The 26318-nt window shown below is 53.2% G+C and overlaps 1 protein-coding gene across 3 annotated transcripts; it reads left to right on the top strand.

Annotated features, from left to right (window-relative positions):
• Positions 1-72: 72 nt before the first annotated feature.
• On the top strand, positions 73-24828 carry CACNA1F (calcium voltage-gated channel subunit alpha1 F). 3 transcript variants are annotated; one of them, XM_011223079.3, is made up of 48 exons: positions 73-97; positions 1526-1778; positions 2157-2262; positions 2483-2622; positions 2867-3009; positions 3092-3244; positions 3845-4041; positions 4154-4257; positions 4998-5155; positions 5445-5537; positions 5648-5741; positions 5912-5938; positions 6091-6251; positions 7172-7397; positions 8706-8913; positions 9013-9133; positions 9249-9330; positions 10456-10501; positions 10689-10740; positions 11629-11779; positions 11963-12092; positions 12303-12362; positions 12512-12618; positions 12712-12799; positions 13215-13322; positions 13396-13448; positions 14425-14571; positions 15365-15566; positions 15665-15823; positions 16646-16756; positions 17001-17084; positions 17820-17840; positions 18046-18174; positions 18523-18588; positions 18848-18939; positions 19389-19548; positions 19775-19902; positions 20201-20297; positions 20486-20588; positions 20854-20955; positions 21123-21253; positions 21499-21633; positions 21913-22082; positions 23022-23147; positions 23249-23376; positions 23487-23599; positions 24109-24306; positions 24598-24828. In XM_011223079.3, the coding sequence occupies exons 1-48, from the start codon at positions 73-75 to the stop codon at positions 24826-24828; spliced, it is 5919 nt and encodes a 1972-aa protein (XP_011221381.2). The 3 variants fall into 3 exon arrangements, with proteins under 3 accessions (XP_011221381.2, XP_002917793.2, XP_011221382.2); XM_002917747.4 differs by having other exon boundaries at positions 4998-5188; XM_011223080.3 differs by having other exon boundaries at positions 73-134; positions 1761-1778; positions 4998-5188.
• The last annotated feature ends 1490 nt before the right edge of the window (positions 24829-26318 follow it).

Here is a 26318-nt window from a genome sequence, read left to right as displayed (position 1 = left end):
ACCTTAATCTCTCTAAAGCTGGGAGAAGAGAGGGGGGCTGTGTGCAGATGGCTCTTCAACCTTGAAAGGAGGATGTCGGCTTCCGAAGGCGGGAAAGGTGAGAGCAGCCTTCCACCCCTGCAGACCCTTGGAGCAAGCCTAGGCTCTGCTCTACCCTCTGCCCCTCTGACCCATCTACTACCCAACAGGACCCCACCCTTGGAGAGCCACCAGGGGACCAGAACCACATCACCTTGTTTCCATCCCAGTCAGCACCAAACATAGCCTTATGCCACCTGAACCCTGACATTCAGCCTGACTCAGACCCTACCCCTATGGCCTCCCAGCCCTACCCATAGCTTTAGTTCCCAACTGAATTCCAACCCTAATCCTGGCCCCAACCTCCATCCTAGCGCCCACCCAAGGTCCAATTCCAAAGCCAGCCCCAAGCTTAATCCTAACACAAACCTTACCAACCAGAGGGCAAATCCCCGTTAGAGTCGAAACCCCAACGTAGCTACACCCCTTAGTATGAGCTCTAAATTCACCTAACCTCAACCCCAACATCTAGATACCAATACTGTTAGTGAGTAGGTCTCTGACTCTCCAAAAAGAGCATAGATCAATTTTTTAAAGACTAAATAGAAAGAGAGAGAGAGAGACAGAATGAACACATTTGATGGTGGTAGTAAGTCATGAAGGCTTAGACTCAGAGATTGCATATGTTTGAATCCCAAATCAGCCACTTCATCAAATCACCTCCCGTTTTGCATCAATTTCTTCGCCCGCAAAATGGGAATAATACTCTGTGCCAGACATTATTCTGAATTCTGAATAACTCTGGATAATTCTAAGTCAAGAACTCACTTAATCCTCAAGACAACTCTATAATGTAGGTACTCACCATTCCATTACACAGATAAGGAAACTGGAGCACAGGGAGGCTGCCTAATTTTCCCAAGGCTGCACACAGCTGCCAAGTGGTCGAGTCAGGATTAAAATTCAGACAGCTTGTTTATTCCAATGCTGGGGACCCTAACCAAGCCAGCCTACTGCCCCTCAGAGGCTAGAACAAGGCCACAGGAATTGGGAATGGCTTTAGCTGAAAACCCCAATGCCAAATTCAAAACCCATCCAAACTTAACTTTAACCCCAACCTTGATCCTAATTCTAATCCCAACTCACACACTCCACTCCTACCTGTATGGAAACCATCCAAAATCCACCACTTGAATTTAACCCTAAATTTGCCTCCAGCCATAAACTTAATCCCACCCCATGTCAATTTAAACTCCCTACCAAGTCTAACAGCAAAGTCTACTTTACTTGGAAATATAATCTCGCCCTCCCTTCTCTCAAACTCTCTCTGCCCCCAATCAATTACAACAACTCTTACCCCCCAATTCTTAACTCAGACACCCCCCCAAATCTCTCTAATTTTACATGCTCTTCTCTCCTTCCCCCAGACACAGGAATAGGATCAGGAAGGAGGCAACCATGATTGCCCCAATACCCCCTCCCTCCCTGACTTGGTTTCTCCACACAGACACCACCCCGGAGCCTAGCCCAGCCAATGGGGCAGGCCCTGGTCCTGAATGGGGGCTGTGCCCTGGGCCTCCAGCATCGGGGGGTGAAGAAACCAACGGGGCAGCGGGCCTGGAAACCCCTAAGAGAAGGACTCAGCACAGTAAGCACAAGACGGTGGCAGTGGCCAGTGCTCAGCGGTCACCCCGGGCGCTCTTCTGCCTCACCCTGGCCAACCCCCTGCGGCGGTCCTGCATCAGCATTGTGGAGTGGAAGCATCCTGGAAGGCCAGGGGCAGGGCTCAGGTGTGAGGGTCACCAGGGTACCAAGAGTCAAGGACTGGGTCAGGGCTGGAATGGAGGAAGGCTGAGGTCACTAGGGATCAAGAGTCAAGAACTGGATTAGAGGGTGAGTTGAGAAAGGTGAAGGTCACTGGGAAGAGGAGTGTCAAGAGTCAAGGACTAAATCAAGGCATGAGTTGGGGACGGCTAAGGTTTCTAGGGGATTCAAAGTCAAAGCCTTGGTCAGGGCAGGGGTTGGGAATGTCAGGGCTGGTTGCCTTGGGTCAAGCGTCAGCACTGGATGGGGAAGGCCCCAACGGAATGTGGGGATTCTGAGACCTATCTGCTTGGGTCCTTGACTGTCCACCTGAGGCCCTTCGACATCCTCATCCTGCTGACCATCTTTGCCAACTGTGTAGCCCTGGGGGTCTACATCCCCTTCCCAGAGGATGACTCCAACACTGCCAACCACAACCTGGTGAGGCTCGCCCCTCTCGCCCCAAGCCAGATGCAGCCCCAGTAGAACCACACCACAACCCTTCAAGCCCCCTATCCCCGCTCCTCGCTGACCCAGATGACCCTCTCGTATCCTGCCGTACCTTAGATCCTCGACTACGCTTCGCTTTTCCTAGCCGCCCTCAAGTCCCACCCCCAAATAACGCCCCACTCTCCCGCCCCGCCCCTGGCTCCGCCCTCAGGAGCAAGTGGAGTATGTGTTCCTGGTGATTTTCACTGTGGAGACTGTGCTCAAGATCGTGGCCTATGGGCTGGTGCTCCATCCCAGCGCCTACATCCGCAACGGCTGGAACCTACTCGACTTCATCATCGTTGTGGTCGGGTGCGCGTCTGCAGGGGACACCCCCACCTTAGTTCAACTTCCTACCCCAGGCCCGCTGAGTTCGGGGCTCAGGGAAATGTCTGCTTCCGACTGCCCCCATTTGGCAGCCAGAATCAGGACTATTAACATATTTTAAACTTATTTGCATTTCCAGTTACGGCGACCTGTGCTTTTCTGAGAAGGGAGGGGTGGAGGGAGGTCCCAAGCTCTCCCTCGGCCTCCTCATCCCGTGCTACCCCATCAGGCTATTCAGCGTGCTACTGGAGCAGGGCCCTGGTCGGCCGGGGGACATCCCGCACACCGGTGGGAAGCCGGGGGGCTTCGATGTGAAGGCGTTGAGGGCGTTCCGGGTGCTGCGGCCACTGAGGCTGGTGTCTGGGGTCCCAAGTGAGTGGCACGCCCCAGAGGTTGGAGGTGGGGGAGGCACGGCGGAGGGGGTTAGGCCGACCTCGCCCCTCTCCCCCCACAGGCCTGCACATAGTGCTCAATTCCATCCTGAAGGCGCTGGTGCCGCTGCTGCACATCGCGTTGCTCGTGCTCTTCGTCATCATCATCTATGCCATCATCGGACTCGAGCTGTTCCTTGGACGCATGCACAAGACATGCTACTTCCTGGGATCTGGTCAGCCATTCCACCCCTCGCGGGACAGAACACCCCCGTCCACTGGTTCCTAGGCCCCACCCTGTTCTCAGAAAAACCCACTCAAATCCGCAGGACTCGACCCCCAGGATAACAAGCCCTGCCCCTTTATTCAAGACCCCGCCCCCAACCCCGGAGGAAGGCCGCCCCTTGCTAATAGCTCCGCCCCATCACAAGACCCCGCCCACAGGCCAAGACCCTACCTGGCCCTTGACTCCATCCTTCAGAACTGGCCCCAAGTACTCAGGCCCTCTATCCAGAACCCCACCAGGCCTCGCCCCCGCCCTCTTTTCAAGACACCCTTCCCAATTCACGAGACTCCTCCCCCAGGCTTATGGCCCACTGTTATTGACAAGATTCCACCGCAAGTTCTACAGTTCTCCTCCCCAGATACCTGCAGTTGGGACTCACGACTTCGCGGTGGTTCAGAATCCTGATCTAGCAGAGTTAGGAGCTTACAGTTGCCCTTGATTTAGAAAAATCTTGAACCCTGAGTTGAACTTCTCAGGTGGGCGGGACTCCAGGGTAGCAGGGACCATGGGTCGGCATGCTTCAGAACCCAAAGCTCCAGTCTTCCCACAGACGTGGAAGCGGAGGAGGACCCGTCGCCCTGCGCGTCTTCGGGATCGGGGCGTGCGTGCACCCTGAACCAGACCGAATGCCGCGGGCGCTGGGCAGGGCCCAACGGAGGCATCACCAACTTCGACAACTTCTTCTTCGCCATGCTGACGGTCTTTCAGTGCGTCACCATGGAAGGCTGGACAGACGTCCTCTACTGGGTGAGGTGCAGGAAAGGCACACAGTGCGAGACTGCACCTGCTTTTCCTCCTCCCTCAGCTCAGGCGAGAGCGTCTGCCTATCCTGAGAGATGCATGTCCTCTCTCTCCCCAGATGCAGGATGCCATGGGGTATGAGCTGCCCTGGTTATATTTCGTGAGTCTCGTCATCTTTGGATCCTTCTTCGTCCTCAACCTTGTGCTTGGTGTCCTGAGTGGGTGAGGAGCCTAGACACCTCCCCCCATACTGCCCCTCGGCCCCTGTCCCATTTGTTTTGTTCCTAGCAAACTCCTAGGCATCCTTTCAGAACCCACCTGAAATACCCCTTCATTCCGTCAGTCGACATTGAGCATCTCCTGTGTGCAATGCACCATTCTAGGAATGGAATAAAAGACAAAAATTCCTTGTCTTCCTGGATATTACATTCTGGTGGGGAGAGACAGATAATAGCAACATACACAACAGATTGTGTATACACACACCCACCCTACCCCCCCACGCACATATATGTAGGGGGTTGTGGAAATTTTGCCTTATTTCAAGTAGGCCCCAAGCCCAATGTGGGGCTTGAACCCACAACCCTGAGATGAAGAGTCACATGCTCCACCACCTGAGCCAGCCAGGCGCCCCACATATGTAGTGTTTTATATGGACTACGTGCTCTGGAAAGAAAGGAAGGACAAAGATAGAAATGGGCAAGTCTTGCCATTAGAAATAGGGACAATCAGGGCAGATCTCCTTGAGAAGGTGTCATCTGAGTAGAAATGTGGAAGAGATGAGGGAATGAGCCATGTGGAAATCTGAGGAAAGGGTGTTCCAAGCAAAGGGAAGGGCCAGGGTGAAGCTAGAAGGTGCTCAACATATTCAAAGAACAGCAAGGAGGCCCGTGGGGCTGGACTGGTGAAGGCAAGGGAGCCAGGGTGGTTCCCCCACCTAGCTCTCCATCTCCCTCCTGCAGGGAGTTCTCCAAAGAGAGGGAGAAGGCCAAAGCACGAGGGGATTTCCAGAAGCTGCGGGAGAAGCAGCAGTTGGAGGAGGACCTGCGGGGCTACCTGGACTGGATCACGCAGGCAGAGGAGCTGGACATCGAGGACCCCTCAGCTGATGGCAACTTTGGTTCTATGGCTGAAGAGGGCCGGGCCGGCCACCGTAGGCAGCCCCAGTCTGGCCCATTCCCTGCTCCACACATGAGTCAGATGGGGGCTGCCCTCCTGAGACCCCGCCCCAACCGGCAACCACTCTAGGCCCAGCCCCCAGTTCCAGCCTAGTACTTGGAATCAGACCCAGACCTGAATGCCCTTCCCAGACCGTACCCAGAACCAAGACTCCAAATAGGAGCCCCCCCCAACCATGGCCCTAACCCAGCCTCAGGCCATGCTCCCCAACTGTCCTTCCTGTCCCGCAGGGCCACAGCTGGCAGAGCTGACCGCTAGGAGAAGAGGACGTCTTCGCTGGTTCAGCCACTCCACCCGCTCCACCCACTCCACCAGCAGCCATGGTGGGGGTCCATCCAGATGGGGGAGGGGGTGGGATGGCCAGAGGAGAAAGCCAAGGGTGGAACCCTGGGGTCTTCGTGTACTGACCTCTCTTCCCACCCTATGCCCACAGCCAGCCTCCCAGCCAGTGACACTGGTTCGATGACAGAGACCCCAGGCGATGAGGAAGAGGAGGAGGGGGTTCTGGCCAGTTGTACACGCTGCCTGTGAGGGCCCCCAGCCCTTCACCCCCTGGCTGGCCCCGAACCCAGTCCAGACCCTGACGCCAGTCCTGACTTCACCCTCTAACCTTGACCCCAGCCCCTGACCTCCAACCCCTGCACTGACTGCCTTTTAGTCCCTTATGACACCCACCTTCCATCCTCCTCTTTTCCAGAAACAAGATCATGAAAACCAGGGTCTGGTGAGTTGGGAAAATTACAGGACTCTTGGGCCCCATGACTTTGCGTGAGCCCCACCTCCAAGTCCCCCATGACCACCAGGCTACCCCATCAGAGCCTCCCAGGCCTGGCTTAGGTAGGTGATTTCAGCCAGTGGGCTCGCCTTTCCCCCCAGCCGCCGCCTCCGCCGAGCCAACCGGGGCCTTCGGGCGCGCTGCCGGCGGGCTGTGAAGTCCACCGCCTGTTACTGGGCCGTGTTGCTGCTCGTCTTCCTCAACACGCTGACCATCGCCTCAGAGCACCACGGGCAGCCCATGTGGCTCACCCAGATCCAGGGTGCGCCCCTCCCCACCGGACTGCCAGCCCTCTTCCCCAGCCCCCAATTCCCTCCACCCTAGAAACCCAAATCCAGGATCTCTAGGGTTCCTCAGACCCCCAGACATGGCCCTCCTGCCCTAATGATGCAGGAACCTTAACCTGTCCCATCCCACCCCGCAGCTTACACTTACGTAGCACTTGCCGTGTCCATCAAGCTCTGTTCGCAGCACTTCTCATGTACTAACTCAATTTCTCTTCGCCAAAACCTTATGTGAAGCAAGTACTAAGGCGCAAAGTACCGAGCACCAAGGTACTGAAGAATTAAATGATTAATCCCGGGACTCGGCTGGTGAGTGGCAAACCCAGGCAGGAGGCTCCAGAGTCCAGAATCTTAACTCCACACTGTCTGGACAGGTGAACCCCTCTGTGTCTCAGTTTCCCCATCTACAGAATGGGGCTAGTAATCATATCCACGTCATGGAGTGGTTGGAAGGATTAAGTGAGTTAAAGTGAAAAGTGCTTCGAACATGGCTTGGTCCACATAAAGCTAACATTTTAGAAGTGTTCGTTCTTACTGTTATTCATTTTAATCTCAACCCCAACCTGCATACTGAACACGCTTCTGACCCCAAGTCTCAAACCAGCCTCAATCCCAACTCAACCCCAGACTCTAACACTACTTTTGAAGTGGAGTTTTCCTGGACTCACAGAGGCTGACCGAGGCCCCCACCCTGATTCTGCCCCTCACCCCAGTTCCAAGCCCCTCAAAACCTCACCCGCTCTGACCTACAAACTCACCCCAATCCCTAACCCTCGCCCTACCTCCAGCCTGTGTCTGGCCCGATACCAGCTACCCCAGATCGCCCCATGGCCCCTACCTCCCCACACGTCACCGAGGAAATTGGCCAATCCAGTCCCCTCTGCCCCTCTCCCCACAGAGTATGCCAACAAGGTGTTGCTCTGTCTGTTTACGGTAGAGATGCTTCTCAAGTTGTACGGTCTGGGCCCCTCTGCCTATGTCTCTTCCTTCTTCAACCGCTTTGACTGCTTCGTGGTCTGTGGAGGCATCCTGGAGACCACCCTGGTGGAGGTGGGCGCCATGCAGCCCCTGGGCATCTCAGTGCTCCGTTGTGTGCGCCTCCTCAGGATCTTTAAAGTCACTAGGTGTGTGGGGCAGGGGAGGATTGGGGCCCCAAGCACAGCCCTAACAGCCCCCTCCCCAGCTCCAGTGACTATCTGCCTCACCATTCATTTAGCAAATATCCACTGAGTGCCTACTTCGTGCCAGGCACTCTTCCAGGCCCTAGAGAAACACCAGCAATCAAAGCAGACACAAGTTCCCGCCTCATGGAGATTATTTTGAGAGAGAGAGAGAGAGAGAGAGAGAGAGAGAGAGAGCACGAGTGGGGGCAAAGGGCAGAGATAGAAGGAAAGAGAGAAAATCTTAAGCAGGCTCTACACCCAGCTCAGAGCCTGATGAGGGGCTCGATCTCATGAACCTGAGATCATGACCTGAGCAGAAATCAAGAGTCGGATGTTTAACCAACTGAGCCACCCACGTGCCCCTCGCCTTGTAGAGATTAAAGTCCATTGGGAGGGTGTCTACTCCACTTCCATCCCCTTCCTCAACCTCAACTTCAGCTCAAACATTATTCCCAGCCCCATCTCTGAACTCACCTCTAGACTCATCTGCAACCATTATACCATCTCTAACCCCAACCCCTAGCCATTCATCATATGCAAGCTCATCTATAGCCCCAACACCCAATCCCAAGGCCAATCCCATCTCCAATCTCATCCCTAACTTGCAGCCCATACCCATCACTAGCCACAACCCCCATGTCCCTAACTCCTAACCAGTAGCCTATCTCCAGCTGCAACCCCAGACCCAGACCCAATCTCATCCCTATCCCCTCTTCTTTTATTTATTTTATTTATTTTATTTTTTTAATTTTTTAATTATATTATGTTAGTCACCATACAGTACATCCCTGGTTTCTGATGTAAAGTTCGATGATTCGTTAGTTGCGTATAACACCCAGTGCACCATGCAATACATGCCCTCCTTACTACCCATCACCAGCCTATCCCCTCTTCTATCCCAACCCTCAACCACAACCTTATCCTCAACTCAGTCATCTAAAACTCCAAATACTCTTTTAACCCCTAACCCCAACCCCATCCCCAGCCACAGTCCCTAACCCCAATCTCAGTCCCAGTCCCAACCTGAAACCCCATTCTAGCTTCATCAACTTCCATATAACCTCCATCCTAACTTAATCTCTCATTACACCTTCAATGCCAACCCTAACCCCAAACTCAACCTTCCCCTCACATCTTATTTTCACCTCAACCCAACTCCAAAGCTCATTTTAACCCAGCCCACCCCCAGTGCATTTCAAGCTGGAGTCCTGCCCTGGCTCTGACTCACCAGGGGACATGTCAACCCTGCCTCCCCCATCTCTACTGCAGGCACTGGGCGTCTCTGAGCAATTTGGTGGCATCCCTGCTCAATTCAATGAAATCCATTGCATCGTTGCTGCTTCTCCTCTTCCTCTTCATCATCATCTTCTCCCTGCTTGGCATGCAGCTGTTTGGGGGCAAGTTCAACTTTGACCAGACCCATACCAAGCGAAGCACCTTTGATACCTTCCCCCAGGCCCTCCTCACTGTCTTTCAGGTGGGGTCTGGAGACCATGGGAAAGGTGGGTTGGGTGGGGAGGGGGGAACCATAGGGTGGGAGGGTACAAGGAGCTTCACAGTGAACTCTCACCCCCAGATCCTGACAGGCGAGGACTGGAATGCGGTCATGTATGATGGTATCATGGCCTATGGTGGCCCCTTCTTCCCAGGAATGTTGGTGTGTGTCTATTTTATCATCCTCTTCATCTGCGGCAACTGTATCCTTGGTGCCTTGGGGGGCTGGGTGGTGGTAGAACAGGGGGTAGCTAAGGGGATGTGGGCAGTCCACAGGCAGGCTGCTTCTCCAAACTTTGCAGCCTGAGCTCACCCCAGACATCCTTCTGAATGTGTTTCTCGCCATTGCTGTGGATAACCTGGCCAGCGGAGATACAGGGACTGCCAAGGACAAGGGCAGGTGATGCCTGGCTCTGCCCCCAAAGCAGTCTCTCCCTGGGATCCCTGACTGGGTCCCCACACATACATCCCACACCACCAGAGATGCCTCGGTCACCCTGGCAATCCATATCCCCAGATCCAACCTGTTGGTCCTCATTCATTCAGTGTGCATTCATTGATCACCTACTTTGTGTCAGGCCATGTTCTAGACACTGAGGAGATGACAGGGGTCAAGGTAGACAGGGTCCTTGCCTTCACGAAGATGACATTCTAGTTGGGGAAGGGAAGCAAAATACAAACAAATGAATATATAACATAATTTAATTAAACATATGTTATTGATATATAATGAAGAAAAATAAGATGGAATAAAAGAGTAGAGAGAAATGGAAGTTGCTGTTTTGGTTAGGGTAGTCAAGGACGGCCTTTACGCAGAGGTGACAGTTGAACAGACACCCAAATGAAGTGAGAGAGTGAGCCATGAAAATATCTGGGGGAAGAGTGCTTAAGACAAGGGAACAGCAAGTGCAGAGGTCCTGAGGTGCACATTCAGCACATTCAAGAAAACCCCAAGGAAACCAGTGAGTCTGGAGAGGGGTGAGCAAGGAGGAGAGTGGTAGGAGGTGAGCTCAAATGGAGGAATAGGGAGAACCCATTGGGGGCATTCTGGGCCATGGTGAGGACTTTGGTTTTTGCTCTGAGTGAATGGGAGCCATGGGAGAGGTGTGAACAGAGGAAGAATGTGCCAGACTTAAGATTTAATAGGATCCCTTTGGCTGCTCTGAAAAGAACAGACTGTGGGGATGAAGGCAGAAGCAGGAGTTTCTATGGGACCTCAGAAAGGTCTGTTCTGGGGCGCCTGGGTGGCACAGCGGTTAAGCGTCTGCCTTCGGCTCAGGGCGTGATCCCGGCGTTATGGGATCGAGCCCTACATCAGGCTTCTCCCCTATGAGCCTGCTTCTTCCTCTCCCACTCCCCCTGCTTGTGTTCCCTCTCTCGCTGGCTGTCTCTATCTCTGTCGAATAAATAAATAAAATCTTAAAAAAAAAAAAAGAAAAGAAAGGTCTGTTCTGACTGCACTGACTCCCCTCACCCTCACCTATCTGCTGCAATCCTTAGCAATCACTCCCCTTTTCTCTCACAGGGAGAAGAGCACTGAGGGGGCTCTCCCCCAGGAAAATGGAGTGTTGGTGAGTTAGAAGCCTGGGCACTGTCTACACCTCCCATTACCACCAATACCTGTCTATGTGTGTGTGTCTTTAACCCCCTTCCTCCACCTGTGCATCCCTCCATTACTGTGTTCCTTCCGTGCCTCACCCCGGGTCCATCCTATAGTGTCTCCCGCACCATCAGTGACCCCCATCTTTCTGTCCCCAGGTGCCTGGTGGGGAGAATGAGGAAGAGGAGGGCAGAAAGAATGAAGGAGCAGGCAAGTGGGCAGGGCCAGGTGGAGGAGGTGTGGGACCTTAGAGACAGCACCCATCCAGAGCTCTTGACCCCTGAGATCCTCCTCTCTGAGGAGAAGCCTTTTCTGAAATCATCCTGAAAGTAATGGGCTTAATCAGAAAGGATGAATACCTACTATTTACATCGACATGGATGGAATTGGAGGGCATTATTCTAAGTGAAATAAGTCAATCAGAGAAAGACAATTATCATATGGTGGAACATAAGAAATAGCGCAGAGGATCATAGGGGAAAGGAGGGAAAACTGAATGGGAAGAAATCAGAGAGGGAGACAAACCATGACAGACTCTTAACTCTGGGAAACAAACTGAGGATTGCGGAAGAGGAGGTGGGTGGGGATGGGGTAACCGGGGGACGGGCATTAAGGAGAGGACCTGATGTGATGAGCTCTGGGTGTTATACGCAACTAATGCATCATTGAACACTACATCAAAAACTAACGATGTACTATATGTGGGCTAATTGAATTTAAATAAATAAATAAATAAATAAAGGTAGGTAGGTAGGTAATGGGCTTGGTGTGGGGGCAGTAACATTTGGGAGTCTGGGATTAAAGAAGAGAAACAGATTTTTGTTTTACTGCAGTACTTCTCAGAGCCTTTATTGTAAAATAGTGTGTATTGAAATGCAAGGATAGCGATGTTCATTCAACAGACATTTCCTGAGCTTCTACTGTGTCCCAGGCACTGTCGTAAGTGCTGGAGACACAACAGTAAACAAAACAGACTAAAATCCCTTCTCTGAGGAGCAGGGAGATGGGAAGAATTTGCCATGTGACAAGCTCTATTCTAGGGGCTTTACATATGTTTTCTAATTAATTGTCTGTCTTTTGATTTTCTTCTGGTGCCAGGCATGGAGGAAGAAGAGGAGGAGGAGGAGGAAGAGGAAGAGGAGGAGGGAGGTGCAGGGCATGTGGAACTCCTGCAGGAAGTTGTACCCAAGGAGAAAGTGGTACCCATCCCTGAGGGCAGTGCCTTCTTCTGTCTCAGCCAAACCAACCCGTGAGTGCTGGGAGTGGGGGGGGCCGAGGCAGGAGGGGCTGGGGCAGGTGGAGAGCCAGGGAGCAGCCAAGGCTCTGGCAGGGTGCACTGGCCTGATGCAAAAGAGGCTGAGCTGTCTCCCTGGGTCTCTCCCAATCAACTCTGGTTCTGGGTTCTGACCACAGCCCATCCCCCACTCCCCAGGCTGAGGAAGGCCTGCCACACCCTCATCCACCATCATATCTTCACCAACCTTATCCTGGTGTTCATCATCCTCAGCAGTGTGTCCCTGGCCGCTGAGGACCCCATCCGAGCCCACTCCTTCCGCAACCACGTGAGCCTTTGGCTGGGAGCTGGGGGAACACTCCCAGGGTTGTCCTACCGGGCACAAGGAGAGGGAGGGAGAAAGAGAGGAAGGGAAGGAAAGGGGAGGGAGGGACAGCAAAACTTACAGAGAGGCGCGCGCACACACACACACACACACACACCCCTAGGATTCCCCTCAGCTATGACTCAGTGGCTTCCCCTATTTCTCGCCCCCCAGATTCTAGGGTACTTTGATTATGCTTTCACCTCCATTTTCACCGTGGAGATTCTACTAAAGGTAACGAATAGGCCCCCAGTCATACCCCCAGTTGCCCCAACCCACCCTACACCCGCCCCCACAGCCCACCTCTCCTGTTTCCATACCCTCCTCCCCTCTCTGTCCCCACCCCTGGAGTCTAGCCTGATGTCCCCCTCCCCCTCCCCCAGATGACAGTGTTTGGGGCCTTCCTGCACCCAGGCTCCTTCTGCCGTAGCTGGTTCAATCTGTTGGATTTGCTGGTGGTCAGCGTGTCCCTCATCTCCTTTGGCATCCAGTGAGTGACCCTGCCCCCGCCCCCTGCTCACTCCATTCCTCCCAGAGCAGATGCCAAGCCTGGGCCAGGGCCTGAGGACTGACCCTTCCCCAGCTCCAGCGCCATCTCAGTGGTGAAGATTCTGAGGGTACTCCGAGTCCTGAGGCCTCTCCGAGCCATCAACAGGGCCAAGGGACTCAAGGTAACCCAACCTCACCCAAACCCACAGGATCCATGCCCTGCCCCACTCTGAGGGCCAGGATCTCCCATCAGACTGACCATTTGCGTGGATGCATGGCCACACAGCCTGGACCCAACGTGTAACCACACATCCCAGACCACGGATCACGTGGCCTGACCCATGTTCCTTACAAGTGACTCTAAATTCCTTACCCACGGCCACATTTCTCTGACCCGAGTTCCTGAAATGTGGCCACATACTCCTTCCTGGTAAACACTTGTTCCTGGTTGGTGCCCACATGGCCCTGACCGTATATCCCTGATCCACGACCAGATGTCCCCAGCCCAAGTCCCCAAGCCCCATCTACAGCCGGAATCCCTACCCCCTGGCTGCTGCGGCCTCCAGTCTCGTTAACCATGTTTGTGGGTGCCTGCAGCACGTGGTGCAGTGTGTATTTGTGGCTATCCGAACCATCGGGAACATCATGATTGTGACCACGCTCCTGCAGTTCATGTTTGCCTGCATTGGCGTGCAGCTCTTCAAGGTGAGAGGAAGGTCACGGTGGGGTCAAGGTGGGGACTAAGGGGTGACCTGCCTGACAAGTATCCTCCCTACAGGGGAAATTCTACAGTTGCACTGATGAAGCCAGACACACCCCCCAAGAATGCAAGTGAGTGCCCCAAACCCTGCCCTTCATGGAGCTCGGGACCCCTCCCAAAGACCAAAGAGGCCCCTAGATCTCACCAAGGCCCCTGGAACCCTTAGAGCTTCCTCCCAAGAACTGCAGAGACTCCCTCAGTTTTTATCAAGGCCCCCCAAACCCCATGAATTCCCCAAGGCCCCACAACAGCCCCCAGAACTTCCCCAAGAGCTGCAGAGGCCCTAGATATCACCAAGCCCTAAGAGACCCCCCAATACCTCCCCAAAAGCCCTCTCCACATTCTCCAGAGTTGCCTACATTCTACTCCAGACCCCCCCCCCCACAAATCCAAACACTCCCCCCACCCATGGCCACTGCCACCAAGTCCCAGGCTTCCATCCTAAGAGTCCTGTAGAGGGTAGTCAGGCATTCCTGGTTCAAATTCATCTCATGAGACTTGGGTACATTTCTCAACCTTGCTGAGTCCCATTTTCCTTAACTGAACAATGGGGTTGAAAAGAGTGCAGATCTCACAAGGCTGCTGTGAGGAATAAATGAATTACTGCATGAAGTGTGAATTACAATGCCAAGTTTCTACATGTGCTCTACCGAGTACGGTGGCTGGCATATACTTCGTGCTGATAAATGTTGATTATTAGTATTACTTTTTCCTGAGAGGTGACGATGATGATAATGGTGAAGATGGCTAACATATATGGTACCAACTATGTGCCAGACACTATTCTCATTGAGTGACTTAATGAATCCTGTAACAAGCCAGGAAATATGTTCTGTTAGTATCCTTATTTCATAGATGGGGAAAACTGAAGCACAGAGAGGTTAAATGCCCAAGGTCACCCAGCTAGTAAATGGGGGGGGCAGGACTTGAACCCAGGCTATCCAGCCTCACCGCTATGCTCTGCTGCCTCCATTCTGGAGACCCCAGTCCCCTTTCCCCAGCTCCCCACCCCTGCTCACCCACCCAGCCTGTCTACAACATCCACAGGGGCTCCTTCCTGGTCTACCCTGATGGAGATGTTTCACGGCCCCTGGTCCGGGAGCGGCTCTGGGTCAACAGCGATTTCAACTTTGACAATGTCCTCTCAGCCATGATGGCCTTGTTCACTGTCTCCACCTTCGAAGGCTGGCCTGCGTAAGGAGCAGGGCCCCAGGGATGGTCAGGGGATAGGGCAGGAGTCTCTAGGCTGGGATCTCCCTGAGGAAGGTATCTTGGGTTGTGATAAAGGTCTCTTGAGACTGGATAGGGTTTTCCAAGGACTGGTGAGCACATCAGAGGACAGTGTGGGGGTCCTCCAGAAGTTGGCTGGGGGTGCTTTGGGGACTGGGTAGGGGGTGTCTCCAGGAATTAGCTAGAGGTCTCTGAGGAAGTCTAGAGAGGACTGGGTAGGATTTAGGGGGGACCAGGTAGAGGTCTGGAGGGGGGCACTGGGGGAGGTCTCAGAGGAGATGGAGCTGGAGATTTAGGGGTTTTCAGAGAGCCACCAGATCTTTGGAGTTCTAGTTGAAGATCTTTGGGAAGGTGGAGCAAGGAATTCAAGTTGATGGGACAGGATTTAGAGATCTTTGGAGGCTTATGGGGGAGTTCTGGGCAGCTGCATGAGGATCTCCAGGTGGCTGAAGAAGGGAATTTAGGGGTCCATGGGAACTTAAGGGATTTGGGGGTCTTGGAGGACTGGGGTGGGGATTCTCTAGAAGGTTGTATAGGGATCTCTGGGTCTCCAGAGAGCTGAGACAGGGGATTTAAGGGTCTTTGAGGTCAGGTGGGGTTTCTTGGGGTATGCATGGAAGTCCCAGGTGGTTAGGTCATGGGATTTGGGGTCTTTGGGGTACCAAGCAGGAGATTCTAGAGTGTCTGTTATAAGGTGTCTGGGGGCAGGTCTCAGGGGGCTGGGATATCTCCTCACCTACTCCCACTGGTTCTCCAGTCTACTATACAAGGCCATCGATGCAAATGCAGAGGACAAGGGCCCTATCTATAATTACCACGTGGAGATCTCAGTGTTCTTCATTGTCTACATCATCATCATTGCATTCTTCATGATGAACATCTTTGTGGGCTTTGTCATCATCACCTTCCGTGCCCAGGGCGAGCAGGAATACCAAAACTGTGAGCTGGACAAGAACCAGGTGACCTCTGACCCCTCACCTTATGGCCTCCAACCCCTCCCCACGACCCTCTTGCCTTGGGATCCCACTGCTCACTCATGCCCTGCACCCATATGCAGCGCCAGTGTGTGGAGTACGCCCTCAAGGCCCAGCCACTCCGCCGCTACATCCCCAAGAACCCACACCAGTATCGTGTGTGGGCCACTGTGAACTCTGCTGCCTTCGAGTACCTCATGTTCCTGCTCATCCTGCTCAACACGGTTGCTCTAGCCATGCAGGTCTGAGCTCCCCACCCGACCCCTGCCAGACATCTGACCCTGTTCTGTCCACACGATCCCTTGGGAACCATTAGGAATGCTTTAGGCTGCAAGTAACACAACCCCCAACTGACAGAGACTTAAGCTATAAAAATATTTGCCACATTTCTTCAAATCTAAGGCCAATAATTGGAAGTTGCATCCTGACTTAAGAGATAGAAGAATGTGAGGAAAATGGCAGATGGCCATTGTAAATTGCCATTGATTGTGAAATGCACCCCATTTCCAGAGATTCTAAGTGTGAAAAGATGTGCATACTGGAGTCAACAAAATATGGTAGCTACCTCACATAACAAGCAGTGTAGAGGTAGGGTGTTTGATCATTGTTCATCAGGTATCCAGGCTCTTTCTCCACCACCATTCTTAACAAGTTGGCTTTCATTCTCATGATTGTTGCTTCATGGTCACAAGATGACTGCCACAGCTCCAGGCATCAAAACCACATTCAAGGCAGGAAAAAGGAGGGAAGGTTGCACCAGGGGGCTCTCCTCATTTGAGCCTTTTATTGGAAAGCAAAAATAGTTTTCATGGAAGCTGCCCAGTGGCAGCAGACGTCTGTTTCTGTCTCATTAGTTGGAAGTAGCTGCAAGGAAAGCTAAGAAATCTAGAGCTGTGGGTATCCCAATACCCATATTGGGATACAGACAGTGTGAGGGGTTTGCCCAATGCTTAGTGCTACCACATCTCCAGACTCACCTCAGTCCAAGCCAGAAAATATTTGGTTATGGGTGAACAGGTCACTGACTCTCAGGCTCTGTCCTCACACCTGGCTTTCTCTCCCAGCACTACGAACAGACTGCTCCCTTTAACTACGCCATGGACATCCTCAACATGGTCTTCACTGGCCTTTTCACTGTTGAGATGGTGCTCAAAATCATCGCCTTCAAACCCAAGGTGCCCCCTCTAGCCCTAGACTCCCCTGCAGTGGGTAAATTCCTTGGGGCGGAGCTCATTGTAGAGCTCTCAGGGGGGCAGCAACCAAGGACTCATGAGACCAGGGAGTAAGAGGGATCCAGATGTAGGCCCGACATGTGGTCCAAGCTGGGCCTTGCCTCCACAATATCCCCTATAACTACTGGCCCCCTATGTAGCTTGCTAGCTCTGAGAAGACAAGGCTCTGCTTTTTTCCTGCCTACAGCATTACTTTGCTGATGCCTGGAACACGTTTGATGCTCTTATTGTGGTGGGCAGCGTAGTAGACATTGCCGTCACTGAAGTCAACGTAAGGACTGGCCTCTCCACTTACCCAACCTTCCCCCACCTCAACCCCAAGGCTTTCTTTCACATGAGTAGGTGCCTCTCACTTACCTCCACCTTACCTCTGGAGACTCAGTGCTCCTCATTCTAGCTCTGTATCTCCCAAGTCCCTGTCGGGTTTAGCCAAAGTCCCCCTCCACCAGCTCCTTTATTCCATTTGCAACCTATCCTCTGGCTCTGCCATCTCCTGAAATGACTCTCTTATTATTTCTATTATTTCCTTCATTGCCTCTACATCCCCCTCCATTGGCTCCATCACCTCCACCAACTTCTGCTTTGGCTCCATCGTCTCTTCCGACTATTTCATTGGCTCCATTTCCTCCAACGACTCCACTGTCTCTGACGCTGGGTCTTTCACGGCTCTGTACCATTGGCTCCATCATCACCTCCATTGGGTACTACATGGCTCTATCACCTCGATTGACAATGCTGCTGGTTCCATGTCTCCATCATCTCCATGAAACCACTGGCTCTCCGCCATCATTTCCTATACCCTCTCATTTCCCTTCCACCCTCATTGCCAACTTTCCCCACAACCATCTTGATCCACTACCATATAAACTTCTCCATCATCCCTTCATTAATGACTCTACCATCCATTATCCCCTATATCTACTACACCATTTCTCCCTTTGTTCGTTTGGGCCTGTGATCTCATTCTCTCCTCTGTCACCTCTGTCTTGGCCATATCTCCCTTCAGAATGGTGGCCACCTTGGCGAGGTAGCCCCCACCTCACAACAGGGACTCTGCTTCTTTCCACATCCACCCTCCCTTCCTTTCTTCCTGAGAGTCCTTAGAAATGCTCCCTGACCATCCCGGGGCCTGAGTTCTGAGGGATTTGGGGGCTGGGAGGGCCAAAGCATGAGACAGGGAGGTGGCTGGGGCAAATGTAGACTGATCATACCTACCACACCCCCAACCTCAGAGCTCTGAGGACAGTTCCCGCATTTCCATCACTTTCTTTCGCCTCTTCCGAGTCATGCGGCTAGTCAAGCTTCTCAGTAAAGGTGAAGGAATCCGCACATTGCTCTGGACATTCATCAAGTCCTTCCAGGTAACCCCCCATGCCTTTGACCACCCCTCACCCTTATCTCACACCTCTCAGCCTGTCCTTTTATCATCCTCAGAACTAAATCTCCCAGTGTGCCATATCCATCTGCAATTTACCATTTCTGGTTTTCTCTGTTTTTCTAGGCTCCCAATTCCCAACATGCCTTGGCCTCACTGACCTTATTCTATTGTATTTGATACCATGTCCACATTTGGGAGACACTGGTAGTCATGGGCACTTTGGGGATGGGCCACATCTCTCTGCAGGCCCAGGCTTGAGGGAGTAGTGCATTCTGGGGCTTACAGTTCTCTGCCTGGACCTGAATATCTATCCTCCTTTTCACCCTCATAGGCCTTGCCCTATGTGGCTCTTCTCATCGCAATGATATTCTTCATTTATGCAGTCATTGGGATGCAGGCAAGTGGCGACCCTAGGGAGCATCCCTCAGGCACTCCTCTGCTGAGGGGTGTTGGGTAGGAATTCACCCACATTGGGGGTGGTGGGTTGAAAGACAAGCTGAATGACACTGAGTCAGTCCACACATCTGTGAAATGGGATCAGCAGTGTCTGCACGTCAGGGTTGTGAGGATCTTTTGAGTATTAGAAGTTGTGAAATGGGTGACAACCTGTGGAGGCATGGGTTTGCCCCTCTGCCACATGCCCTGTGCACCCACAGATGTTTGGCAAGGTGGCTCTTCAGGATGGCACACAGATCAACCGAAACAACAACTTCCAGACCTTTCCACAGGCTGTGCTGCTTTTGTTCAGGTGACATCTACCCCCCTCCACTGCCATCTTGGTCCCCGGCATGCCCTTGGGAGCCCACACAACCTGTCTGGGCCCCAGACTGCCTGAGCTGCAGAAATAACAAGGCAGCATGGGGCTCCATTTTGCCTGAGACCTTTTATGTATGGCTGTGATCTGAAGAGTCTTGTATAATAATCTAGCCTCAGCCATCCTTTTTCTGGCTGTAAGGTGTGTCCTCTTCTTAGGCCTCAGTGCCCCATCAGTAACATGGCGATACCTGATGAACATGACTGTCATCGTCATGGCCACACCAGCTTTTAAAATATTGAAATGCTTTATGAAATCTATCTGTGCCAGATGTAACCCCTGGCAAGAAGTGGGTCACTCCTCCACCCCTCCAGCCCCCACAATGCCACTTGCCATGACTTCATAGCCTCCCCTCCAGGATGGCCCCCCTGTGTGACCCCCAGGTGTGCCACCGGTGAGGCATGGCAGGAGATAATGCTTGCCAGCCTTCCCGGGAATCGGTGTGACCCTGAGTCTGACGTCAACCCTGGCGAGGAGTTTACCTGTGGTAGCAATTTTGCCATCGCCTATTTTATCAGCTTCTTCATGCTCTGTGCTTTCCTGGTGAGGACCGTTTCCCCACAACTACCACCACTGTCATGGGGGCTGCCCCTAGGGGTCTGGGGACAAGGTGGGGAGCCCAGATCTTCAGAGTGGGTGAAAGGGCTGGTCTGATAAGATCAACCCAGGGACTTGTGACCTGATAACCATAAGTTTAACTCAGTGTCCCACCAACCCCCCATACCTGGCTCTGCCCTTTGCCTAACCCCCACTGTTCACTGGCCCACAGATCATAAATCTCTTTGTGGCTGTCATCATGGATAACTTTGATTATCTAACCAGAGATTGGTCCATCCTGGGCCCCCATCACCTCGATGAATTCAAGAGGATCTGGTCTGAATATGACCCTGGAGCCAAGTATGGCCTGTAACCATATAACTGGGATTGCAGGGGACAATGCACTGCTCCACCCAGTTCCCCCAGCCCCAGAACCTCTGACCTGTGTCTCCCATTACCTAATCAATAGATGCCCCAAGATTCCCACTGCCTCTGTCCTCTGTCTTCCCCAACTGCCCTCGGATTCTTCCCTGGCAGGCTCTGGGTTGTTGAGGAGGGGTGGGGGGAGGAAGGTAGCGATGAGCTGGTGGAGTCTTCAGAAAGGGATAGAGGTATCTCCAATCCAGTGGTGCCTTCCACCCACCCCCACCTACCCCAGGGGATGCATCAAGCACCTGGATGTGGTTGCCCTGCTGAGACGCATTCAGCCCCCCTTGGGATTTGGGAAGCTGTGCCCACACCGAGTGGCCTGCAAGGTCTGTGCACCTGCCCACCCTCCCTGCCGGAGAGGGCTGTCCATCACACGGCAGGGGTGGGCAGGGACCCTGTCTTGGGTGGGGAGGGTGTGTTTGGTTTTCTCTTCAAAGGTCTCTGCCCCTGGGCATCCAATGCCTTCATCCCTGACCTTTGCTCAAAGTGGGTTCCATGTCCCTGGTGTGTGTAGAGACTTGTGGCGATGAACATGCCCCTCAACTCAGATGGGACAGTGACATTCAATGCCACACTCTTTGCCCTGGTTCGGACATCCTTGAAGATCAAGACAGAAGGTGCATGGGAGGGATGGGGAAGGGGTAGGAGAGGGAGAGCCCCTGGGGAGGGTGCAGGGATCAATCTCATTGAGTGATGGGCCTGGCCCCTGGCACTGACCCTCAAAATGGGTGACTTTGTCTTCTCCAGGCCTGTTTTACCACCTGTTCAATGGGGGTGGTGTGCGACTGCAGTAGAAGCTTGTGAAGCCCCTTCCAACAGGGAAGGAGTGGCTGTGAAGGGCTCCTCCTATTGGCTCATGCCCCACATCCTCTCCTGATGCAGGGAACCTGGAACAGGCCAATCAGGAGCTGCGGATTGTCATCAAAAAGATCTGGAAGCGGATGAAGCAGAAACTGCTAGATGAGGTCATCCCCCCTGCTGACGGTGAGCTAGCTCCTCCCCAATTCCTTGAGCCCGCCCAAATGTCAGATGATTGCTCACCATCACAAAACTAGCAGTGGATGGAGGGAGGAGGAGAAGGGGAGTCTATGCTGTGGGTAGGGGGAACACAGGACCCCTGTGTGACCTTGCCTCTTCTCCCTTGCCTCCAGAGGAAGAGGTCACCGTGGGCAAATTCTATGCCACATTTCTGATCCAGGACTATTTCCGCAAATTCAGGAGGAGGAAAGAAAAGGGGCTACTAGGGAGCGAGGCCCCCTCAAGTACCTCCTCTGACCTTCAGGTCTTCAGAGAGGGCCTTGGGTGGGTGGGGGTATGTGGGAGCACTGCGGCTGAGGCTGACTGCCCTCTTGATCTCGTGCAACCCATGTCACAGACGAGGAAACAGAGGTCCCAGGACTCACCGAGGGTCAGGGGTGGCTGAGGGACCCCTTACCCCACCCCACACTCCTGCATGGGAAGCAGGCTTATGAATGGGTGAGTTTGGACACTGAGCTGCCTTGCTTCCCTATTTTTTTACCCCCACAGGCTGGTCTGAGGAGCCTGCAGGACTTGGGTCCTGAGATCAGGCAGGCCCTCACCTGTGACACAGATGAGGAGGAGGAGGAAGAGGGGCAGGAGGGAGAGGAGGAGGAAGATGAGAAGAACACGGAAATGTACAAAGTGAGGGCAAGTTTTCACTCCCCTAGGGAATTTGATTGTAAAAAATACTCCCGTAATTCCTTACGTAACTTTGACATTGCCTTTGGGGAGGAGGTCCCCAGAGAAGCCCCCTTACAACAGGCAAACGTTTATTTGATACCTACCATCCACTGTTGGAGGGTGAGACCCAGATTCAGCCCCTAGGGAGGTCACTGGAAATAAACTCCAAGTGACTTGTGTACTGACCAAGTGACTTAGATGTAACATGAATGGCAACATTCAGTCCTGGGATTTCTACAGGCCCCGATGGGCTCCCAGCCCCCATCTCGCAGGAGCTCCGTGATTTCTGTGTCTCTGCCTGTTGGGGACAGACCTCCGGATTCACTCTCCCTTGGGCCCAGTGATGACGATGGGGGGGCTCCCAATTCCAGGCAGCCCAGTGGACCCCAGGCTGGATCCCATGGCCACAGGTATGGTCAAGGGTCTGGTGGGACACTGTAAAGGAAGGCAGGGACTGGCCACTACATGGGGGTAATTCAGGAGCAAGGGGGATTTTGAATGGAAATTTGGGAAGAATGGAAGGGATTCAAAGGCTCAAATGGGAACAGAGGGTAAGAAGGGATTCATATGAGAAAGGCAATGCAAAGGTTTAATACAAAAAGCACGTAACAAGGAACTAAATGAGTTTAAGTTCATATCCTGGCTCTGCCATTTGCTAAGTGACCGTGGGCTAGTCACTTAGTTTCCATTTTCCTCAATTGTGTCACCTGTCAAAGGGGGATGATAACAGCACTTACCTCACAGAGATAATGCCAGCACCAACCTCACAGAGATAATGCAAGAATGAAATGAAGTCACACCTAGCTTTTATAGCCTCCTCCTCACCTCCCCCAAAACACCCCCAGTTCCTGTGTTGAAGGTGTCTCTTCAACAGGCCAACTTCCATTTTTTTGAGATGTTGGGTCCTTCCCATGAGGAACACCTATTAAAAGAAAACCCACGTTCGTTTTAAAATGATGACAGGTTGAGGCACCTGGTTGGCTCAGTCGGTTAAGCATCCGACTCTTGATTTTGGTTCACATCATGATCTCAGGGTCATGAGATACAGCCCCGAGTCAGGCTCTGCACTCAGCGTGGCGTCTGCTTGGGATTCTCTCTCTCCCTCTTCCCCTGCGCCTCCCCCAGTCTCTCTCTCAAATAAATAAATACATAAATAAAATATTAAAAAATAAAATAACAGGTTAATTTTATGTTATGTGAGTTTTCCCAATTGAAAAAAAGAAAAACCCTAAAATCCCAGTGTTTCTGTAGAGGATGGGGACATGGAACAAGAAGGAACCAGGAGCCCAGGGCCACATAGTGGGGGGATCTGTGGGGAAATCTGGTCTAACTTGCTTCACCTTCCCCAGGAGAAGCTCTGGGGGTTTCATTTTCACCATTCCAGAAGAAGGAAGTTCTCAGCCCAAGGGAAACGAAGACCAGGAGAATCAGGACGAGGACGAGGAAGTCCCCACCAAGGACCTTGGCCATGACACGTAGGATGACCCCATGAGCCACGTGCAGGAGGGCAGGACTAATGGGACCCCATTGCCCATTCCCAGGCCTGAGCTCACCCCCAGCCCTCTCTCCCGCACAGGCTCTCCTACCTAGACGAGAGGGCAGGGACTCCCCCACGCCCCATCCTTTTGCCACCCCACAGACCCCAGAGATACCTGGATGGGCACAACGCACCACGCCGCCGTCTGCTACCCCCCACACCTGCGGGTGAGAGTGGGCATGGATCCTGGGGCCCCCCCAAGAGTCAGAGGGGCAGAGGGCTGGGGTGGCATTGACATTCTTCTTTGCCCCCCCAATGCATCTCCCCCCACCCCCAGGTCGGAAGCCTTCCTTTACTATCCAGTGTCTGCGGCGCCAGGGCAGTTGTGAAGATTTACCCATCCCAGGGACCTATCATCGTGGGCGCAACTCAGGGCCCGGCAGGGCACAGGTGAGGTGGGGAATGGGGTGCTGAGGTCTGGAGGGGTGGAGTTAGCCTGGGCTGAATTTATCAAACACACCACATGTCTTCTGAAGAATGGAGCACGTGTGAATTCACAAAAGCAAAAAAAAAGAAAAAAAAGAAAAAGGAGGGGGGCAACCCTCTCGGGTCCCCTCCCTCTTTGGGAGCGCAATAAACATTGCTTTGCTGACCACCAAAAAAAAAAAAAATGAATTCACAAAAGCCACACTGTACCTGTGAGATAGGTACTGCTGTTAGTCCCAGTTTACAGATGAGGAAACTGAGGCTTACCCAAGATCACACAGCCAGTAAGTGGCAGCGGTCAGATTTACACCCAGGTCTTCTATGCTCTTGAATAAACTCAAGTCTGATTTATTTGCATTCAGTTTGACTCCAGTTGTGTTTGGGGGGTGGGCGGTGGTAAGAGGTAGGCACAGGGGTGAGTCCTCATATCCCACCCTTCAGTCATTATCTCCCTGATGTTTGTTCTGGTCCAGGGTTCCTGGGCAACCCCTCCTCAACGGGGTCGGCTCCTCTACGCCCCCCTGTTATTGGTGGAGGAAGGTGCAGCGGGGGAGGGATACCTCGGCAAATCCAGGGGTCCTCTGCGCACCTTCACCTGTCTGCACATGCCTGGAACCCACTCAGACTCCAGCCATGGCAAGAGGGGCAGTGCTGACAGCCTGGTGGAGGCTGTGAGTCTAGAAGGGACACGGGCAAGAGGGATGAGGGAGAAGGGGAGGAAGTGGGAGCTTGGGAAGGAGGGAAAAGGGCCCCCCCAACCCCAGGTCTCTGCACTGTGCCTGTGATGATCTATCACTTTGCTCTGCAACTTCTGCTCGGCATGAAGTGCGCACCACTGTCCCCGGTGACTTCCCAGCACCTTCCTGGACGCTGCATCATTTATCAGCACTGACCCCTCTGTGCACACTGCTTTGATTCCATGCTGCGCCCTCCGCCAACTCTGATCCCATCTGTGCCCCCAGGTGCTCATCTCCGAGGGCCTGGGCCTCTTTGCCCAAGACCCACGCTTTGTGGCCCTGGCCAAGCAGGAGATTGCAGATGCGTGTCGCCTGACACTGGACGAGATGGACAGTGCCGCCAGTGACCTGCTGGCGCAGGGGACCAGCTCACTGTATAGTGATGAGGAATCTATCCTCTCTCGCTTTGATGAGGAGGACCTGGGAGACGAAATGGCCTGTGTCCATGCCCTCTGAATTCCCACCCCTCCTCCACTGCTCAATAAACCTCCTGCTCTCCCTTCCCCAGAGGGAGACAGGCATGGACCACAGCCCTGGATTTCGGTGTCTTTGCACTGGGGGCCTGGGGCTGCCCAGCGCCCCCAGGCATCCATTCCCTGCTTCAGCCCTGAGCCACTGCCCACACACGAATATTTCCAGAAACCAGGACAGCCAGGCCTGATTATTCAGCGTCAGGGAAGGAGGGAGGAGGAGGAGGAAGAGACGGCAGCCAAAAAAAGCTGGAGACAGAGTGGAGGTGGTGGGGGGAGGGGAAGGGGACCGGACAGAGATGGAGGAAGGAGGAGGAGAGAGGATGTGTGGGGGCTTGGATGAGGAGTGGGGGGAAAGTCAGAGATTCCACAAGGGGTCAGTCAGGTCAGCCTGAGGAAGGACAGATGGGATGGAAAGGATAAGAATACTCAGAGTCCTGCCAGTAGAAAGGCCTGGAGGTTGGATTTAGCCTGGTATATAATACGTCAGGCAGAGGGGTCTTCTGACAGCATCAGGAATTTCCGGGAAGCTAAACTGGGATTACCTGGTCTCCCACTTCCTACCTTCTGCCTAAGAAAATCCAAGTCCATTGACAGAAGACATGGGTGACAGCAAAGGGCGAGGCCCTCAGCCTGTGGGAATCCACTCAGGACCCACCTGGTTTTCCTGAGACCACCTAAGAGCACCCCACTCTCCTCCCACACAGATCCCAGAGCTCCTCTTTCTGCTTCTTGCCCCACCTGTAGTCATTGCCCAGCCTTTGGGGTCTCATTAACTAAGTGAAGGTTCATCGGGCATTTACTTTGCGCCAGGCACTGTTCTGGGTTTCCCTCAAACCAAACTGAGCTGGCTTAGACATGCCACAGGACTTGTTCAACGTGGCAGTCAGCCCCACTCCAAAGGAACTGAAGGCAGTGCTGGGAAAGGTCCTGGATGGGGCCGCTGGGGAGGTTCTGACGTAGGGTTTCATCCCAGCTCTCAGAGCAAGAATTTCTCATTTTTATTATTTGTGTCAATCCAGCCAGGACTGAAATTTGAGGGAAGCCGGAATTGGAGACTGGGACTCAGAATATAGGATTGCACTAGGCCTTGAAAACAGGTTTGTGGTGGCGAGGCTGGTGCATTGTGGGTACAGCAAGTCATGGGCAGAACACAGAAAGTGAAGGGAGATTGTTGAGAGATAAGGTGGGAGAGGCCACCTGGGGCCAGATGATGCAGACCCTTCAATGCCAAGTCTCTAAACGTGCGAGTTTTCCTAAAAGCAGTGGGGAGCCATGGGAGAGATTTGAGCAGGGTGGTGACATAGTTAACTGCATTTTAAAGGAATGCTCTGACGGCTGTGCTGAAAACAGAAGGGAGGGGGGAAGAGACTGGAGATGCTAAAATTGGCAGGAACCATGGTTGCCTTAGCCAGGGGAGGTGGCAGAGGAGATGGTGAGAAATTAGTGGATTCCAGAGATGTGTAGGAAGTAGAA

This window comes from Ailuropoda melanoleuca, chromosome X, assembly GCF_002007445.2.
Source record: "Ailuropoda melanoleuca isolate Jingjing chromosome X, ASM200744v2, whole genome shotgun sequence".
NCBI classification, from domain to species: Eukaryota; Metazoa; Chordata; class Mammalia; order Carnivora; family Ursidae; genus Ailuropoda; species Ailuropoda melanoleuca.
The sequence above is the reverse complement of the archived record's forward strand: the minus strand, read 5'-3'. Positions and strand labels throughout refer to the sequence as shown.

Excerpts from the sequence above, each read along its gene's own strand:
- CACNA1F (XM_002917747.4), top strand. The coding sequence starts at position 73 with ATGTCGGCTTCCGAAGGCGGGAAAG. Across the intron at positions 16,757-17,000 it reads TCATCGCCTTCAAACCCAAG|CATTACTTTGCTGATGCCTG; the intron begins GTGCCCCCTCTA and ends TCCTGCCTACAG. Across the intron at positions 17,085-17,819 it reads TTGCCGTCACTGAAGTCAAC|AATGGTGGCCACCTTGGCGA; the intron begins GTAAGGACTGGC and ends ATCTCCCTTCAG.